At 42.6% G+C, this 21,465-nt stretch overlaps 1 protein-coding gene across 2 annotated transcripts in view; it reads right to left on the minus strand.

The window, feature by feature from the left end:
• GABRB3 (gamma-aminobutyric acid type A receptor subunit beta3) overlaps positions 1-21,465 on the minus strand; it is a 284,737-nt gene that overhangs the window by 70,759 nt on the left and 192,513 nt on the right. For both annotated transcript variants that reach the window (XM_069559183.1, XM_069559184.1), the window contains exon 4: positions 14,279-14,499. In XM_069559183.1, coding sequence (XP_069415284.1) covers positions 14,279-14,499 — 221 coding nt within the window. The remainder of the gene's footprint in view (positions 1-14,278; positions 14,500-21,465) is intronic.

Raw genomic sequence — 21,465 nt, forward strand, 5'->3', positions numbered from 1 at the left:
TTAGGGTTTTCTCTTTATAGTATCAAGTCATATGCAGTGTTAGTTTTACATCTTTTCCATTTTGGATTCCTTTTATTTTTTTCCTTCTCTGCTGCAGCTAGAACTTCAAAAACTATGCTGAATAATACTGGTGTGAGTGGACATTTTTGCTTGCTACTTCTACAACAGACCCATTTCAGACCTAGTGGCATATACAGACTGAAAGTGAAGGGATGGAAAAAAGGTATTCCATGCAAATGGAATCAAAAGAATGCTGGAGTAGCAATACACATATCAGACAAAATAAAATTTAAAGACTATCAAAATTTAAAGAGACAGGGAAGGACACCACATAATGATCAAGGGATTAATCTAAGAAGAAGACATATCAATTATAAATATATATGTACCCAACATAGGTGCACCTTAATATAAGGCAAATGTTGAAGGGGGAAGTGACAGTAACACTATAATAGTGGAGGATTTTAACACCCCACTTACACCAATGTTCTTGTCATCCAGACAGAAAATTAATAAGGAAACACAAACCTTAAAGGACACATTCAGACCAGATAGACTTAACTGATATTTACAGGATACTTCATTTGAAAGCATTATAATACACTCTCCTCTCAAGTGCACACAGAACATTCTCTGTGGAGGAAGAACAAGCTGGAATCAAGATTGCAGGGAGAAATATCAATAATCTAAGATATGCAGATGACAGTACCCTTATGGCAGAAAGTGAAGAAGGACTAAAGAGACTCCTGATGAAAGTGAAAAAGGAGAGTGAAAAAGTTGGCTTAAAGCTCAACATTCAGAAAACTAAGATCATGGCATCCAGTTCCATGACTTCATGGCAATTAGATGGGCAAACAGTGGAAACGGTAGCAGACTTTATTTTGGGGGACTCCAAAATCACTGCAGATCATGATTGCAGCCATGAAATTAAAAGATGTTTACTCCTTGGAAGGAAAGTTATGACCAACCTAGACAGCATATTAAAAAGCAGAGACATTACTTGGCCAACAAAGTCCATCTAGTCAAGGCTATGGTTTTTCCAGCGGTCATGTATGGATGTGAGAGTTGGGCTATAAAGAAAGCTGAGCACTGAAGAACTGATGCTTTTGAACTGTGGTGTTGGAGAAGACTCTTGAGAGTCCCTTGGACTGCAAGGAGATCCAACCAGTCCATCATAAAGGAGATCAGTCCTGAGTGTTCATTGTAAGGACTGATGTTGAAGCTGAAACTCCAATACTTTGGCCACCTGATGTGAAGAACTGACTCATCTGAAAAGACCCTAATGTTGAGAAAGAGTGAAGGCAGGAGGAGAAGGGGATGACAGAGGATGAGATGGTTGGATGGCATCACCGACTCAATGGACATGAGTTTGGGTAAACTCTGGGAGTTGGTGATGTACAGGGAGGCCTGGCGTGCTGCAGTTCATGGGGTCACAAAGAGTTAGACACGACTGAGAGACTGAACTGAATGAATTTAAGAAGCTGCAATGGAGGTGTAACTCCACAGTGCACGGCACTCTGAGGAAAATATTTCAGCTCTTTTTCCTTAGTCACCAGCCCTGGGGGCTCAGCTGTGGTTTCAGCCCCTCCTTGGGGCAGATTTCCTAGTGAGGGTAGCTACCTGTGTCCTCCTGGGACTGCAGAGTGGGTCCTAGCATTCACTTCATAACAGTCCCCTTCACTTCTTAATAGAGAGAGGATTTGTGCCCTCCTACAACAGCAGGGAAGGGTGTGGACACCCACTGACAGATTCCCTAGTTGCAGAAGTTATCTACACCCTCCCAGGACAGAAAGGCAGGTCCTACTGATGGATCTCCTAGTAGCAAGAGCTTTCCACATGCTCCCAAGGACAGTGGAGCAGGTCATGGCACCTGTGGGTGGATTTTCTAGTTGGAGCAATTATCTGTGTCCTCTTGGGACAGTGGAACAGTTTCCTGGCACTTGCTCGTGGATTTTCCAGTCACAGATGCTATCCTTGCCCTCCCAGGACAGTGCGGATAGGTCTTGGGATCTGCTGTTGGAGCTCTTAGTAGCCGTACCTGTCCACACCCTCCCAGGTCAGCAAGGGGTGGGTTCCATGACCCACTGACAGGATTCCTAGTGGAGGAAGCTGTCTGCACCCTTCCAGGTCAGCAAGGGGTGGGTTCCATGCCCCATTGGCAGGATTCCTAGTGGGAGAAGCTGTCTGCACCCTTTCAGAACAGCAGGGTCAGGACCTGGCCTCTGCCTATGGGTCTGGAAGATACAGCCAGTGTATCCAGTGTAGCCACCTCTGGAGTGCAAGGTGGTGGTGGCAACTCCTGCCCATCTCTGGAGTTCCTGTAGATGGTGGTTTCCTGTTGTCTAGGAGTACTCACAGGGAAAGAAGTTCTTATGGTGGTCCCACCTCTCTCCTTATATGCCTCCCCAAATTGTGCCTTTTTTTCTCTGGAAGCCCAGGTACCTTCTTAGTACACCCTCAGCTGCCACATCCTAACTCTTGAACTTTTCAGGCTGTTTCCTCAGCTAACCCTGGTCTTCTCGCTGTGACTGAGCTTTGGAATCTGAGCTTCAGCAACCGGCCCCCACTCTCACTAACAAAGTGTCTCAGGTTGAGGAACGCAGAATGGCAGCGCTAATCCTCTGTGCAGGTTACTCCGCATTTTGCCTTCCACAAGCCCTTTGCTGCTCTCCCCCTTTTTAGGCACCAAAACTCCCTCTCTATCCAGTGCACTTTCTCCGATGGTGAGGCGCCTTCCCAAGATGTAGAAAATTTTCCTCCTTCACAGATCCCTCCCCTGGGCACAGGCCCCATCCTGATTCCTTCTTTTTCCTTTTCCTTTTGTCCTACCCAGTTACATGGAGGTTTTCTTGCCTTTTCAGATGCCTGAGGTCTTCTGTTGGTACTCGGTAGCTGCTTTGTTTGAATTGTTTCACTTACAGGTGTATTTTCAATGTTTCTATGGAGGGAGGTGAACTTTTCTGCCGTCTTGATCCTGACTCTGTAATGGCTGCTTTCTGAATGACCTAATTTTCCAAAGTGTCTCATCCCTGCTTCTCCTTTGGGCCTCAGCTGGTCTACACTATATTTCCACTCCATATCTCTTGCCTTAAACATCTATGGGTTTGTAGACATGTTGAAGCCTTTATGAGTAATACCTGCCTCTTTTCATCTCTGTGTTTTGAGTTTGCTTCAGTCCTTTGGGTATTTTCCAGACAGAACATATGCATATAATGGTTCATAAGTAAGATCTGCTCTGCTCCCTCCAGTGCCAGAGAACTTGTAACTGAGCTGCCGCTTGCTTGAGATCAAAACTGTCCCTGCTCCAGGGAAGGGATGGGGAAATGGCAGGGGAAAATGCCACAAAACTTTGCTACTGTTTTGAACATAGGTTTTTCTTTATTTGGCATTTGGCTGGTTGCTATAATCCCTGGAATATATTCCAGGAATATATTCTGGAGCTCCTACAGACAGCTTCTGCTTGTTTTTTCGATGTTTCTGTGGAGAAATAAAAACTTGGAGTTTCTTAGTCTGCCACTTTGTTGACATCACTCTTCAGTAAAGACAGCTTTAAAAGCAACAGGAGGAGGAGGATGTTTACAAAGGTAAAGCATAAATTAATGAACAGAATTATGATGAAAGATTAAAGGCTAGCTCTTTAAAATGTATATATATACACACACATATATAATAGATAAATATTTCTTGATGCTACTGAACATAATTATAAATGAAGAAGGGAATGTAACAATATATTCTAGAAGGTAATACATATGTGCATGTTAATGAATTAAATGTCTAAATAAAAAGGATATATTCCTAAAAAACATGAATTTTTAAGACTGATGTAAGAAGAAAATCTAGAGAATCTACAGATACCTGTAAGTATAACAGAAATTAAAGCCATGTGTGCCAGGGTGGAAAATGACATTCAAGAGGCTATTCAAAGTACCACGCATCTATAAAAACATTTTATGTGTAGTACAGTTGACCCTGAACAATATGGATTTGAAATACACAGGTCCACTTAGATGCAGAATTTTTTCAATAAACATACACTATCATACTGAACAATCCACAGCTGGTTGAATTTGCAGAAGCTTAACCGAGGATATGGAGGGACGACTAAAAAGTTATATGTGGATTTTCAACTGTGTGGAAGGTCAGTGCATCAAACCCCCCACATTGTTCAAAGGTCAACTGTATATGTCTACAGGTAAATTTTAAAATACTTACAGGAACATCAACTCATTTTAGGAACAGAGATTTAAATATGATATAATTTATTATCGAACATATAAATACAGAGAAATCTTCTTGATTGATATTATGTCAAAACACAAAGAGATCTAATGTATTAATATATTTAATAGAATCTACATGATATATATGAGAAATGTGTGAGAAGACCCAACATGATCACCTAACCATTGGATAATTTACTACTGAATTTCACTGAATTGGTTCATGGTTCTTGGAATCTTTGTTCAAGTTATGATTGTTAATAGAGATCAGAGTAATGAGGAGAGGGAGCTAAGTTGGGGATAGATTTCTTGGTAGAGTTTCCAGCCCTCCCTAAGAGAGATCAGCATTTCCCAGCTGATCTCTAGAAGGAACGGTGGATGTGGCACACCTGGAATGCGGGTGGTGGGACAGTGGAAACCGAACAGGGCCTGGATATTATATGAGGAAAGCAGGCAGATTCCTGGGGCTCACACAGGGGCTCCACAGGAAAAGGGAGGACCTGCAGCGCTCCTGAATCCTATATACCAGGGCTGCATGGATGGGTGGAGAGATGGAAGGTATCCATGAAGGACGGAGCCCTAGGACTAAGGAATTTTTTCCAAGGGACTCCATAGAATGGAAACATATCCTGTGCTCAGTCTCCCCACCCCCAGTGCTGGTCAAGGAGCCTCCTGGAGTAAAGCTCTAAACAGAGCCAATTCCCCATATGCTCTCGGTCCAAAGAGCATGAAACCAAGAGAAAACAGTACAGTTCCAGTAACACTTTTCTTATTTATTTTCCCTACACTCCTGCCCCCAAATAAACCTTCAAAACCAGAGGAGGTAATATATAGGCCATCAAGACAGGCTGGGAGGGGACAGAGGAGAAGCAGAGGCACAGATGCCAAGAAATCAACCATCCTTCCTTTGCCATGACAGGCTTCCAGCCTAAAATGGGGCTGGGCCATGCAAGGGAAGATATTAATTCTAAGTCTGCATTTAATATTAAACTAAGAAGTCCTGTATAACAAAAAGATGGGAAAAGACTATTCTTAAAACAGCGGCACAAGACTTCCCTACTGGTCCAGTGGTTAAGACCACCTTTCAATGCAGAGGGTGGGGGCTCCATCCCTGGTTGCGGGGGGGGGGGGCTAGATTCCCACATGCCTGTGGCCAAAAATCAAAACTTCATACCTCATGTAACAGTGTTTAGGGGGATAGTGGGGGACAAACAAAACCATACTGGCTAGATCACAAGATATATTTACACCAATAAACTGGCTGTCAACAGATTTTTAAAAGAATTATAAATTAAGCATAAGCCAAGCAAACTTAATAATTTCTTAAGTGTATTGCCCACCATGATAAAATAGGATTTATCTCAGGAATTCAAGGATAGATCACAGTAGGAAATTATACATCACAGTTATAGGCTAAAAAACGGAAAATGATCATATATCTAGAAATTGAATTAACAAAGTCTCTTCTTATTTCTGATATGTAAAAAAGCCACGTAGGGTCAGTCATCTGATTTATAATTAGCTGCTGAAAATAAATTCCATAAATTGGTGATATTTGTTATTCAACTCATGACATAGTTCCCAGAATATGAGAGTATGTATTTAATGGAAGTAAAAGAATGAGTTACAATTACATTACACTGAGAGTGCAAGTCATCCTTCCTGATGATGGGCAAGAAGCACTCCTACGATAACAGAGAACCAGGGAATGCTGCACACTGTTATCCTCAATTGTTTTTCATTTTCTGGAAGTTGAAACCATGAAATAAAACAGAAACATGAATAAAACCAATAAAAATGAAGATTAAAAACCCATTATAAGCAATATGATTATAAGACTAAAATCCTCAAGAATATTTGCTAAATAATTAGACAAAGTAAGAGATTAGCCAGGCTAGATATGATGGTAGACAAATGTATCAACAAAGAACAGCCATAAACAGATGAATAGCTTCCCCACATACCAATGAAAGTTAGAAAGATAATGTAAAAACGGTCCCATATCTAACAGCTCCACACTTATAGAAACAGGAAAAGTCTTAGAAAGAAATGAGTGATTGTCTATGAATAAAATGACAAAATTTTACTAAAAGCCATGACTGAAAGCATGCATGAACACAGACGTGCCCCAGGTATGAAGGAAAGACTGACCACCATTCAGCATTTGGTCTTCTCAAAGTCATATTTATGAGCATAATTCCAACTGAGATTTCACATTGTATTTTTGTAAATTTTGAGAATGCAAATGATCCTAAAGCTCATGTGGAAGAATAAACTGGTAGGTACTGCAAAAGATAGCTAACCAACCATTTTGGAAGAAAAAACACTAGACAGCTGCCTCACATCATACACCAAGATAAGTTCTGATAGATTAAGAATCTAAATAGAAAATATAAAAATAAAGTACTCAGAAAGATAATTGGAATTAAACTTAATCCTCATATAGTACTTCTTCCTACTCTAGATTTTGGGATGTAATAATAAACAAGAAATAGGTTCTTTTCTCAAAGAATTTATATTCTAATGGTGGTTTCCCCACCATCAGGAATAGGAACAGAGTCAATAAATTAGAAATGCAATAAAATGACAAGTTCAAGTCAGATACAGCTAAGTGCTATGATAAAAATAAAGCAAAACGAATAGGTGACCAGAGCAGGACCAGGCGAACTGCCTTCAATAATATATTGACACTGTGATGCTAAAAACATGAATATCTAGAAACAGCGTATTGCATCAAGAAAAGAGCATGTGCCAAGGCCCTAAAACAGGGACATCCTTGACTATTTCTGAAGAACAGAAGGAAAGGATGCACACTGGAAGCATGATGAGAGAGAAGGACAGTTGTAAAACGAGAGCAGTTAGGACTGCAGGAGCCAACCCCTCTAGTAGGGAGAGGATGCCAAGGTGAAGGTGAGTCCTGAAATGCTCAGGGACCCACTTTCCACTTGGAGAGAAGCAAAGAATGAGTAGCAGGCATGTGGGATGGCCCCTTTGTAAATGGCAAGATGAAGATGTTTCTGTGTTTTTAATTAAAGTATAAGGTAACATCATCAAATGTGAATGAGGAGTGATGCCTGAAGTGAAGGTATGAAAGCGTTCTTAAAAACAGGGAAAGAATTAACATGATTAGGGAGAACAGATGATTTTACGAGCCCAGATTTAAAGAGAGACAGGTGATTTTCTCCATCCTCAAAGGATGAAGTAAATATATTGATAGATTATTTACAGTAGCCTAAAAAATGATGAAGTCCAAAGCAGGTGTTACAACCCTAAAGCTAGCATGTAATTTATTGTTGGTGGGAGTAAAGATTGTCATAATCCCTCTTGGAAAGCAATTTATCAATGTTTCTTACTTAGCTAAAAGTAATTTGGAGGCAATGACTAAATAAGAGTTTGGGAGTTAAACACACCTGCACTCTAATCATCTGAGCCTTATTAATTCTGTGAAAGTGAAAGCATGACTCACTCAGTCCTGTCTGACTGTGCGACACTACGGCCTGTAGCCAGCCAGGCTCCTCTGTCCATGTGATTCTCCAAGCCAAGAAGACTGGAGTGGGCTGCCATTCCCTTCTCCAAGCGATCTTCCCAACCCAGGGATCGAACCTGGGTCTCCTGCATCGTAGGCAGATTCATTACCATATGAGCCACCTCGGAAGTTATTAATTGTATGGGCTTACAGCTTTCCTGGGAGAAAAAGGTGTTTGGCCAGAACCACCCTATAAAATACAGTTTTGGAAAAAGATAGCAGTCAAACCAGTTAGATGACTTAATTTGAATCTCCTGAAGTAAGTTCTAGGTTCATTTTAACATTGCATGAACTTTCTAAGTACGGGAATGTCAACTTTAACAATTTCAAGTCATATTCAACAGCAAGTAGGAATTTCACAAGATATTTTGCAATAAATTTTGCAGTAAGTGTCTCAGGCACAACATGGCTACACTGTTTTGATGAAGATGACTCAACCTCAGACTCCCAGGATCTTTTCAGAGAGAGTCAAGTACTATTTTATGAAATCATTACCAACTCCTAGCATCAGGATAAAAGGTCCAAAGACACAAAATTCAAGGCCTGAATAAAAGATCACATCACAAAGTACTCTCAGTGGGGCAGGTATGATATTCAGTGTCATAAGGTGATTGGTTGATTTGAAAAAGAAGACGGGAAGACGGGAGAGGGACAGACAGCAAGAAAACTTCAGCCTGGCACCAAAGGAAACAGAAAGATTGTCTTAAGAACAGGATCAAGCCTAGTGCGCCTCTTGGCAGCCAAGATCTTCCTAGTTCCTAAAAAAGGTTTGGCTCCTCAAAGGAAATTTTCCAACAGCCCAAGTCTTACTTTAAGATGGCACGTATGCCCAATTCAGAGCATTCCCTTATCCCATCCAGTGATGTGATGAGTACCAGAGGTTTGGTTCACTGTCTTATTCAGCTGAGCCAAGCAGGTAATCTCAAGGTAGTATCAGGCCAAGTTTCATACATAGGGGTTGTAAGAGTCATTGAAAAGGAGTTCATGATTTAAAACAGCGTTTATCACTACATGAACATGGTCGCTCGCCAGCATCTTCATGACTGACTGCTTCTGCAGAGTCATCAGAGTAATGGATTAATGACTTCCCAGAATAAGTCTGAGATGACGTACAGACCCACATCATGGAGCGCTCATCCCCAGCCAGAGATCCTCTTCTGCTCTAGATAAAGCAAAAGCCCTCGATGATCTTCTACTGTGATGGCCAGACACATCTGGGAAAAGGAGCCCAGAGGAGCTAAATGATGACTAACCTACCAGCTTGAGCAACTGCAGGACACTCGAGGTGAAGGCCAATCCCAGTCTCCAAAGGAAAGAAGAACTCAACCTTAAGGTTCCAGGGACACAGTCAGGTCAACTAGCTTCCTAGGACACAGCCAGTAGGAAAGTAATCTCTGTTGGATTGAGCCTTCATGAGCAGTATTTTACAAGCAGGAGATTGATAAGCCCAGTGCTCCATGAACCTCCTTGTGGGTTTAATCTACTCAGGTTCTCAGCTGCACCAGACCACTCCAGGACCAGGCACTGGTAGACCTATTTGCTAAAAGGATAAAAACACTGGCCATCTTTTTCTCGCCTTGTCACCAACGTGATCCAGAAAGTACAACAGTAAAAAGAGAAGAGAGGAAAATTAGGAAACCCTACCAAGGGGAGGATGGAGGGTGACACTCATACTATGTTATCGAAATATACAATACATATAATGTGCCTCAGAATATCTTGTGGAATATATAAATCGTACTTCAGTTCACACAGAATAACACAGAATATGTATCTAGATGAATTTAATAAAATTATCAGTATTTTCAAGCACTAATATACCTACTGTCCAAAAATTCAAATTATTTCAAATTCAAATTAATTTATATCACTATGTGAGTTTTTTTAAACTGAAGGCAGAAATTTCCAGATTAGCCAGTTTCAAAGGAATTTAGATGGCATATTATAGCCGATAAACACATGTGGAAAATGGTCTGTTATTTAATTTCCTTTCTGACAGCCTGTATAGCTCCACATGTAAGAACTGTTTAAAAAATATGAGGTTCTAAATAAATATCTAGGGGCTATATTGACATCTGTTGTTACTGAGTCATGAAGTCATGTCCGACTCTTTTGTGACCCCAAGGACTGAAGACCAATAGGCTCCTCTGTCCATGGGTTTTCCCAGGCAAGAATATTGGAGGGGGTTGCTATTTCCTTCTCCAGGGGATGTTTCCAACCCAAGAATAGAGCCCACATCTCTTGCATTGCAGGCGGATTCATTCCACTGTGCCAGCAGGGTAGTCCATGTTAACATCTACTGTCGTTCTTCAGCTGCTAAGTCGTGTCCAACTCTGTGATCCCATGGACTGTAGCCACGAGGTTCCTCTGTCCATGGGATTTCCCTGACAAGAACACTGGTGTGGGTTGCTGTTTTCTTCTCCAGGGGATCTTCCTGACTCAGGAAGATTCAGGAATTCAACCCATATCTCCTGTTTGGCAGGCAGATTCGTGAACACTGAGCCCCCTGTAAAGCCCATTTGCATAAAAACAGCTATGATTTGGAAATCCATTTACTGATTTAAGAGGCTATTTGAGATGCGTAACGAATGTAAATTTCACTTTTGCTGTTATTGTTTAGTCCTTAAGTCCTGTCCGACTCTTTGATACCCCAAGTTCTGCAGCACTCCAGGCTTCCCTGTCCTTCACTATCTCCCAGCGTTTGCTCAAATTCCTGTCCATTTGAGTCAGTCAGTCAGTCAGTTAGATGGATGCTATCTAACAATCTCATTCTCTGCCACCCTCTTCTTTTGCCTTCAATCTTTCCCAGCATCAGTCTTTCCCAATGAGCTGGCACTTTGCATCAGGCTGCCAAAATATTGGAACTTCAACTTCAGCATAAGTCGTTCCAATGAATATTCAGGCTTGATATCCATTGGGATTGACTGGTTTGATCTTGCAGTCCAAGGAACTCTCAAGAGTATTCTCCAGCACCACAATTCAAAAGCACCAATTTTTCGGCACTCAGCAAAGAATGCACTCTTTATGGCCAACTCTCATATCCATCCATACGTGACTACTGGAAAAACCATAGCTTTGACTAGACAGACCTTTGTTGGTAAAGTGATGTCTCTGCTTTTCAATATGCTGTCTAGGTTGGTCATAGCTTTTCTTCCAAGGAGCAAGCGTCTTTTAATTTCATGGCTGCAGTCACCATCTGAAGTGATTTTGGAGCCCAAGAAAATAAAATCTGTCACAGTTTCCACTTTCTGCCCATCTATTTGCCATGAAGTGATGGGACAGATGCCATGATCTTAGTTTTCTGAACGTTGAGTTTCAAGCCAGATCTTTCACTCTCCTCTTTCACTCTCATCAAGAGGTTCTTTAGTTCCTCTTCACTCATCTGCGTATCTGAAGTTGTTGGTATCTCCCCCGGCAATCTTGATTCCAGCTTGGCTTCATCCAGCCTAGCATTTCACATGATGTACTCTGCATGCTTCCATGCTGAGTCACTTCAGTCGTGTCCAACTCTTTGTGACCCCATGGACTATAGCCTGCCAGGCTTCTCTGTCCATGGCATTCCCCACGCAATAAAACTGGAGTGGGTTGCCATTTCCTACTCAGGTGATCTTCCTGACCCAGGGATCAAACCCACGTCTCTTATGTCTCCTGCATTGGCAGGCAGGTTTTTTACTAGTGCCACCTGGGAAGCCTCTGCATATAAATTAAACAAAAAGGGTGACAATATACAGCTTTGTCTTACTCCTTTCCCAATTTTGAACCAGTCAGTTGTTCCATGTAAGGTTCTAACTGTTGATTCCTGACACATATGCAGGTTTTTCAGAGGACAGGTAAGGTAGTCTGGTATTCCCATCTCTTTAAGAGTTTTCCAGTTTGTTGTGATCCATACTGTCAAAGGCTTTCATGTAGTCAGAGAAAACAGACGCTTCTCTGGAGTTCCCTTGCTTTATCTATGATACAACAAATGTTTGCAATTTGACCTCTGGTTCCTCTGCCTTTTCTAAACCCAGCTTGTATATTTGGAAGTTCTTGTTTCATGTACTGTGGAAGCCTAGCTTGAAGGATTTTGAGCATAACCTGACTAGCATGTGAAATGAGTACAATTGTTCAGTAGTTTGAACATTCTTTAGCATTGCTCTTCTTTGGGATTGAATGAAAACTGGCCTTTTCCATTTCTGTGGCCACTGCTGAGTTTTCCAAATTTGCTGACATATTGAGTGCAGCACTTTAACAGCATCATCTTTTAGGATTTTAAATAGCTCAGCTGGAGTAAATTTCACCAAGAGTTTTTCTAGGTAACTATAAAAAGTTTACTATTGAAAGGATCCCATAGCTTATTATTGCATTATTATTTAAATTCTATATTAAAATTTACAGTGAGAGTATTAGCTATTACATAATTTTAATCTCTTGGTTTTTCTTATTCTTGCCTGTTTTATGGTGTGAATTCCAACACTTTCAAATGGAGTTTGGAAATTAATTACAGTTCTTTCATTCTTACTGTATCATCTTGTCTGCTATGGTCCAAATGTTTATGTTCCTTCAAATTCATATTTGAACCCCAAAGTGGTACCAGAACGTGAAGCCTTAGTTCATGAGGGTGGAGCCCCATGAACGGGATTGGTGTTCTAATAAAGGAGACCCCACAGCACTTCCATCAGGTGCAGATACAGTGAGAAGGTTCCTGGCATGAATGAAGATGCAGGCCTTCCTTGGACACTAGCTGCTGGCACCTTGATCTTGAACTCCCAGCCTCCAGAGAGTGAGAAATAAGTTTGTCTGCTGTGGGCGTTTGTTAAAGCGATCTGAGTGGACTCAGATACTGTCCTAACAGAGTGAAACCTCTTTCTTCTTAGATACACTAAATGTACTCTAACCCTGGTGAGAAAATAAACAACATAAAAATAAAAATAGAGAGAACCCAAGCAGCAAGAAGCCAAGAAGGCTGAGCCTAATTTTCATTGATATCTGCTTCCTATGCTTCGCCCCCACTACACACACACACACACACACACACACACACACTCACACACACACACACACACACTCACGCACACACACATTTCTACCCATGTTTTTGGGGAGGGAGGGCAGGTAAATGAAGGATGTGACTCCCCATTTTATGCTTACATGGCGTCTGGATAGTCTTTTGAACAACCGATTTTTTTACTTGTCAGAATTTCAAAACTTTTCAACCACATCTCTCACTTTCAGGCAAAAATACAAAATGCTGAAAATATCCCAAGGAAATATTATCTAGATTCTTTTTAGAGTAACACCATGGTTTAGTTGACCTGTGCCACTTTTTTCTCTTACAGTTAAGTCTGATTTTTGCTAAAATTCCAAATCTCATTCTATATACTGGTGTTTTGAGGAAGTCACTTAACGTTTTCCAATTAAGCCAGTGTTAAATAATTCCCTTTACTCTTCCCAAAGCACTAAAGTTCACAGTGGTATGGATTTAAATATACATTATTATGATTACTCTTTAGCCCTGCTGGAGTCTTAGTCAAAGATTTACAACAGGGACTTCCCTGGTGGTCCAGTGGTTAAGAATCTGCCTGCCAATGCAAGGGGCCCAGGTTCAACCCCTGGCCTGGGAGCTAAGCTCCCACACGCTGCTGGGCAACTAGGCCCATGCACCGCAACTACTGAGCTCATGCTCTAGAGCCTACAAACTCCAACTACTAAGCTTGTGCGCCACAACACAGACCTACGCAGCCATAAGTAAATTAAATGTTAAAAGAAGATTCACAACATTTGGAGATAAACCTTTGCTCCGAGATAACCACTTGTGCCCCATTCCTGACTGTGAGGCAGACATACTTACTCTAAAACAAAACAAAAACCAGTGCTAAGTCAGCACATGAGACACAGATTGCTAAGGGCACCACTCAGTGGAAGTCAAAATTACTAACAACCAGCAGTGGTGGAACATCACGGGAAGGCTTGGTGGCTTCCAGGATAACTCGGGAAGCCCAGGGACTCCTCAGGGTTCCAGACAGCAAGCAGTCTGGTTTCCAAATTCACGGGACTTCATTATAAGACCTGGCGAGAGGTTATTCTCACCAGGAAGCCTCATATTTACTCATCCCCATAAATATCCCTCATAAAGCCCTGTGGAGACCATACCGTATGTCAGCACACATAGATCTTTTTCTAAACTCTGCAAATGGCTTTAGGAAACTTTACTGAAAGCCTCTAAAGTATGAAGGTGATATTAATTATAGGCCTTTGTGGTTATGATATGGGAAATCCATCCTGAGGGAATCTGTTCTTACAGACCAATTACATCAACTCAATCCAAGGAGGCTGTTTTTCACTTGCTTGAAAAACAGCCTTGCTTTATAGTAACAGTAATGCTCCGAATCTTAGATTTATAACATTCTTCTTCTTCAGAGTACAGAATGTTTCATGGATGTCTCTTAATTAATCGGAGGACATGGCCTCACTTAATATAATCAACTCCAGTGAAACTCAAGGCCAACGTGCCATGCAACCATGAACCCAGCCCACAGGGCAGACAGACCTGAGCCCGTACAGCACCGTCCCGTCAGGGTGGAGGCGGATCATGCGGTTCTTCACCGTCACTCCGTGCACAAATGACTTTTTGTCATTTAAGAAATATGTGTCAGGCACCCAGAGCTGGTCAGCCACTCGATTGTCCAGCGTGAGGTTGAGAGGGATCCCAGAATAGGCGAGCCTTTTATCTCTCCAGTATTGTTGAAAATACATGGTCAAGGTGTAATCCTGGGGGGAAAAAAGAAAAGAAAAATGGAGTTTGTGTTCAACCACAGGCAAGCTTCCTCCACAACTGGCCCAATTCAGGTTGGAATCCATGAGAAATGGGTTATTTTCGGACAGGGTTAGGAAGCAGTGGTTGCTTTCTTGTAAATGCAAACACTGGTTTTAACAGGTGTACATCATGTCTATAAGCACTCTGTTTTATTTAGGTAAGAAGCAGACTAGACAAATTGGCATTTAAGAGACACCCTAAATAAAAGCCAAAAAAAGAAAAAAGTCATCATAAAATTAGAGTGCTGGCAGGGAACCCAGACATTAGCCTAGGTCCTCCTCCTCCCACCAGACATACCTATGCCTGAGCAGCCAACAACGGGCCAATCCTGGCTACAAACTCTCAGCAGTTTAGATTCTTCCTCTCCTTCTTTCCACCCTCTGCACAGCTGTAAATGGAATCCTCTAGAAAAAACCACCAGTTGGGGTCAGGATGACCTGCAGGAGGTCTCTATGCATCACGTGTCGTATTTCCCTTTCCTTCTCGAGTGCCAAGGTCATTACTACACACTAATCGGGCCCTGTCGTCACCTCTAGAGGAAGATACTTAGAGAAAACAGGTCTAAAGCCAGGTGTGGGAGGAGGCACTAGACTAGGTGCAATCCCCCAAAAATTAACAGCAAAATAGGCAGGTGACTCCATGTTTTTGTTTTGCAAAGTAGTTAGTGCAATAAGAAAGTGGATGCGGGGAGACAAATAAGAGGCTGAGCATGGAAGTTCTGTTTTTAAATTTTTATTCTTTTTGGCAATCATTGTTCAAGTCCAGAGTGATCAAGTCTAAAAACCCGGTCATGGTCTTGGGACATCCTGAACCGCATCGTGGAAGGATCCAATGTGAAAATCCGAAGGAGTCAGTAAACTCTCCAGCCAGGGAAGATTAAATCACTGTTGTTACAGGCAGGAGCACGTGGGCTCCGCACTGGCAGAGCACATCCACTGTGCAGGCAGTGAGGGGCAGACGGCAAACCAGTTGAAGAGTCTTTCCCATACACGGGTCTCCTGACATCCCATCCAGTTCTTCTCGCCACCTCACAGGGCAGTTCTCAGAGCTGCCCGTGTCACTGACTGTCTGTTGCTGGCCACAAGAGTGCTGGAGAAGAGGAGCCTCCAGAAGGACAAAGCACACCTACACTCCTCCCCAGGTGCCGTCACACACAAGGAGGTGACAGAACCAACACATGCTTCACAACTACAAACAAAGAAAGTTTAAGCCAGAGGGCCCATAAGAAATCAGAGACGGAGAAGCAAAAATTGCAAAAGGCCTGAGGAGCCCTTTTTGTTATATCTTTTTATTCTATTCATACTCGCTCAGTCATGACGGACTCTTTGCAGCCCCATGGACTGTACCCCACCAGACTCCTCTGTCCGTAGAACTAGGCAAGAATATTGGAGTTGGTTGCCATTTCCTTCTCCAAGGGATCTTCCTGACCCAGGGAATGAAGCCAGACCTCTCCTGCATTGAAGGCAGATTCTTTACTGTCTGAGCCACCAGGGAAGCCCTTTATTGAAGCTTTACTGCAACTAGAAAGAAAGTTAGCATTTGAGCGGATGTGAAGAAATAGGCATTTTTTCCTGCTAACTTCCATGGCAAAGGTCTGTGCCTGGTATTAATTGTGTGAAGCCCCCATACATACAGACACACACACACACACACACACACACACACACACACACACACAGTCCCACCACCAATTAAAGTTTCTCAGAAAGCAGGTGGTACTGAAGTCGTGGTCAGCTAGACACGAGGCAGGGAAATGAAAAGTCACACAAGGACTGCTGCTTTTACTGAACTGATGAGAAACCCCAAGGAGTGCAGTTTTGCTGGAACATCGGGTGAAAGAGGGGGAAAGTATAGAGTGGTGGGCAAGGCTGCACTGCAGCAGTGACCAGAAAGTGGAAAAACTCGAACACTGGCTCCAAGGCCAATGAACACTGAAGGTTTCTAAGCAGCAAGTGACATAATGACGTGTATCAACCACATCTTTTAGTTTTTGATTTTTCATGCTTTAACATGCACCCTCCTCTTGGTGTCTGCTGGTGACAAACTCTCTTTTCAATGAGAGCTGTCTCCTTATCTGTTGGTCTTCTATAACTGAATAATAATAAAACCTCTGTTTTAAATTCAAGCTGTGGGTGAGGAAGATCAGTTTTGCAATGGTGAGTTCAGTGGGTAACAGGGATGATGAGCAAAGCCCTCAGTGAGTGGGAGATCCTGTTGGGGGCTGATGAGGGCAGACAGAGAAAAGGGATGTTGGTTAGCAAGCCACAAGCAGTAGGTTTGATGCAGACCCTCAGGATGCGGACGGGCCTGTAAAGTTCACAATCATGTCCCATCAGTAAATGTAGGTGATGCATTTTAAGTGAAGCATGCAAAGTTTTGGTGGCATAACAAGATTGAGGTAAATTAGCAGGAGCAGCTAAAGGATTCTCAATTTAAATATAACTCTCTGAATTGCCTTCTTTTGAAATAGAAGAGTTTCATCTGTTTCTCCCCTGGTTTCTAAGCCCTCATCCCACGCCCGAGTCGTGAAGTCTAGCACCGCTCTGCCATCTGCCTTCCAGCTGGTGCTCACGTGGGCTGCCATGTGGGTGGAAGCACAGCCATGTGTCAGCTGGCCCTGGGAGCCCAGCTGTCATTCAGCCTGCAAGCTCAGAGCAGGGTCTAACTTTGAGTTCTGCTGCTCTCCACAGCATTAGCAGCACCGCGCAGTTCTGGTCTTGGGTGTTTGCTGAGTGACTTGAGGGGACTGAGGTACAGGAGAGCTTAGGAAACACAGGGATAAAAAATAGCAGCACTTCAATGCAAATCTGCTGCATGGGCTGTGCCTTGGAAAGCAAGGGGGCTGGGACTTCAGCAGGACACTAGTCAGCACTTTACCTCATCCGCCTGTAGAGAAAGAAGAGGCGGATGAAGGAATAAAGGCGGATAGAGGAGAGGTGACTGCACAGGTACAAGCCCCCTCTGCTCTCTTGCGCGGTTGTGGAGCCACGGTGCTGACTCCTGGGAGGGGTGTTAGGGAACACCGTTCACACTGCCAGCAGCAGCTAACATGTTTTGACAACAACAAGGGCCAGGCCTTATGCGAGATCATCTTATTTAAATACAAGGCAGGGATAGCTGTTGTTCTCATTACCTTATGAAGAGAGAAACGTTTAGAGTTCATACACTTTGCCTCCCCACCCCTACTTACACAAGCAACTAGAGGAACTGGGATTTGAAGTTGAGGCCGTCTCCTGCTAGGATGGCGCTCTGCCCCTCAGCTCTGGGGAAGTTCCGTGCAGCACAAAGAAACCAGCCCAGTGGGCGAGGTCTGCACAGATGTCCCCGAGAGGGGAGGATGCAGCCATGTAAAGCAGCTTTCTTTAACTGAGGGAAAGTTGCTCAGTCGTGTCAGAATCTTTGTGACCCCATAGACTTTACAGTCTGGAATTCTCCAGGCCAGGACACTGGAGTGGGAGGCCATTTCCTTCTCCAGGAACTTTTTTCAAACGGGAATAATAAGAATTATGGTACCACTAAAGCCCCTCATCCTGCAGACACTTAGCACACCTCTCTGTAGACAGGGGCCTTGTGAAGGTCTGTTTCCTCCAAGGGGTCCCAGGCAAATTGCTGGTTTCCGGGTTTGGAGTAATCTGTCCTAGATCAAAGAACACAGCCATGAGGAGATGTAATCTGTGTGGATTGGTGAGTCTGCCAGCACTGGATTTTAGTCTGTTCTCAGAAAAAGAAGAGACCTTGAGACTAAAAGCTCCAGGAATCCACAGAGATCTAGATGGCAACAGGCTAGAAGGGGAAAGTGGGCATCACGGACTCCTCAGGGAACATAAGGTAGAGGTAGGGAAGTAAGCTTTTGGTCTCTGACCTTAGCACTGGAGGTGGACTCAAGTACAGTCCACCCTGATAGCACTCAGCTTTCTGTTTAGGTCCAAGTCCAACCATTGACTGAGGCTGGCACTGGGAACTTGCGAGGCCCTGATTAAAAGCATTGGTTTCCTAGGAGATGGGATTTAGTGGCGAGAGGACAGGCAGTGACAGGGGACAGGGAAAATCCAAGTGTATCTTCATCCAGATTTCTCCAGGCCAGTGAGAACTGGTACTCTCTAGGGTGTGATGCATAAATGTGAGTTTTGCAGTTTGAGTTGGTTCAAACTATGATAGCTCATCAGGACTTCCCAGGTGGCGCTAGTGGTAAAGAATCCGCTTGCCACTGCAGGAGACACGAGAGACTCAGGTTTGATCCCTGAGTTGGGAAGATACCCTAGCACAGGGAATGGCCACTCACTCCAGTATTCTTGCCTGGAAAATTCCCAGGACAAAGGATCCTGGTAGGCTACAGTCCATGGGGCCACAAAGAGTCGGACACAATTGAGTGACTGAGCATACAAACACAACAGCTCATTAAAATCACTGAGTAAATAAATAGCAGTAAGATTCTCTCTGAACTACCTCCTAGAGTAATGGATATAAAAACAAAAATAAATAATTAGGACCTAATAAAACATAAAAGCTTTTGCACAGCAAAGGAAACAATAAACAAGATGAAAAGAAAACCCTCAGAATGGGAGAAAATAGCTACAAACAAAGCAACTGAAAAAGGGTTAATCTTCAAAATATATAAGCAACTCATACAGCTCAATATCAGAAAAACAAACACCCCAGTCAAAAAATGTGCAGAAGACCTAAACAAACATTCCTCCAAAGAACACATAAAGATGGCCAATAAGCATGAAAAGATGCTCAACATCACTTGTCCTTAGAGAAATGCAAATGCAAAACTGTAATAAGAGATCACGTCATCCCAATCAGAAGGCCTTCATCAAAATTCTACAAACCGTGAGTGCTAGAGAGGGTGTGGAAAATAGGGAACCCTTCTGCACTGTTGGTGGGAATGTAAACTGATACAGCCGTACAGAAAACAGTATGGAGATTCCTTAAAAAACTAGAAATAAATCTAAGATACGACCCAGCAATCCCACTACTGAGCATATACCCTGAGGGAACAATAATTGAAAAAGATACATGTACCCCAATATTCACTGCAGCATTATTTACAATACCCAGGACATGAAAGCAGCCTAGACATCCATCAACAGATGAATGGATAAGGAAGTTTTGGTACATTTTAAGAATAGAATATTACTTAGCCATAAAAAGGAACAAATTTGAGTCAGTTGTAGGGAAGTAGATGAACCTAGAACCTCTTATACAAAATGAAGTAAATCAGAAAGAGAAACACAAGTATCACATATTAACACATATATATAGAATCCAGAAAAATGGTACTGGTGAATCTAGTAGAGAACAGACTTGTGGGCACAGCGGGGGAAGGTGGGGGTGGGATGATTTGAGAAAGCAGCATTGACATATACAGTATAAATATATATTGACATATATAGTATAGTATACATGTATAAAATAGACAGTTAGTGGGAAGTTGCTAAATAACACATGTAGCCCAGTCTTGTGCTCCGTGATGACCTAGAGGGGTGGGATAGTGGGAGGAGGGAGGTTCAGAAGGGAAGGGATTTATATACATGACTGATTCATATTGTTGTATGGCAGAAACCAAAACAAAATTGTAAAGCAATTTTCCAAGTAAAAATTTTTTAAATAATTAGGTAAGATAAAATGTCCACAATCTCTCTCTCTCTCTCCAACCCCTGCCCTTCTCTCCTTTTGTCATAAAAAGCTCATGATGAACTTGGAATAAGCATGAAAAAATATTGAGGAATTATGTTCAAAACAAAGACTCCTTCTTATAAAGAATCTTACAAACAAAAGCATTCAATTAAAGGGCAATTCATGCCTCAGGGCTTCTCTTAGGGATCACAAAGTCCTTTGATAACTTAATGAAGTCAGGGCCCTCTCCATTCTCTCCTTTTTTCACATACGTGTATTAAATCAAACAGCATGAAACACTGAAGTCCAAGGCTAGGCCTATCCTTGCAGGCTTTATACTGCCTTCACGAAGCGGAAGTGAAAGTCAAAGTTGCTCAGTCATGTTCAACTTTTTGTGACCCCATGGCCTGTACAGTCCATGGAATTCTCCAGGCCAGAATATTGGAGTAGGTAGCTGTTCTCTAATCTAGGGGATCTTCCCAACTCAGGGCTGGAGCCCAGGTCTCCTGCATTGCAGGCAGATTCTTTACCAGCTGAGCCACAAGGGAAGCTCAAGAATACTGGAGTGGGTAGCCTATCCCTTCTCCAGCGGATCCTCCCAACCCAGGAATCAAACCAGGGCCTCCTGCATTGCAGGTGGATGCTTTACAGCAAATACTACTAGGTAGGGCTCTATAAACGAGTAAGTTATTTGTTTAGAATTTGTGTCATATTTTCTCATTGTAAAAACATGCCACAAGAGTTGCTGCGTTTCACCCCATATTACAAAATTCCATTTCATACAAAACTCAGAAGCCACAATTTCTGAGTAAGACACGAGCCCAGCCCATGATCCCACAGTTGGGAGTCAGTGTGCTGAGGCAGCAGAGAATGGAGCCGGGAGGGGCAAAGGGGCAGGCATACAGTCTGAGGAGGCTGGGAACAAGCATTCTTAAATACGAGGCATTCAAGGACCAAGAATCTGTGCATAGGTGACTGTCCTTCTAAAATCCCCTGAGAATATACAAACAGCAGCAGGAACAACAAATAACAAGAAAATAAAACCCTTGGGTGTATAACTCAAGCCACTCAAATAAATCGTAATAAGAGATAAACAACATTTCTTCTTGCTTGTGGAAATTTCTTGGTATTTATCACATTAAGATGAAAAAAATACATATTTGAAAGTGGAAATACTGCTCATTATTCTGAAATTAGGTAACTGACTAGATTTCCGCAGCACAGGAAATGAAAAAATTTACTAACCCTGAGAAAGAAAGGCAATCTCCAAGCCAAATTTAAATATTTAACTGCAGCTGTGA

Source organism: Ovis canadensis, chromosome 18 (assembly GCF_042477335.2).
Source record: "Ovis canadensis isolate MfBH-ARS-UI-01 breed Bighorn chromosome 18, ARS-UI_OviCan_v2, whole genome shotgun sequence".
Classification (NCBI taxonomy): domain Eukaryota; kingdom Metazoa; phylum Chordata; class Mammalia; order Artiodactyla; family Bovidae; genus Ovis; species Ovis canadensis.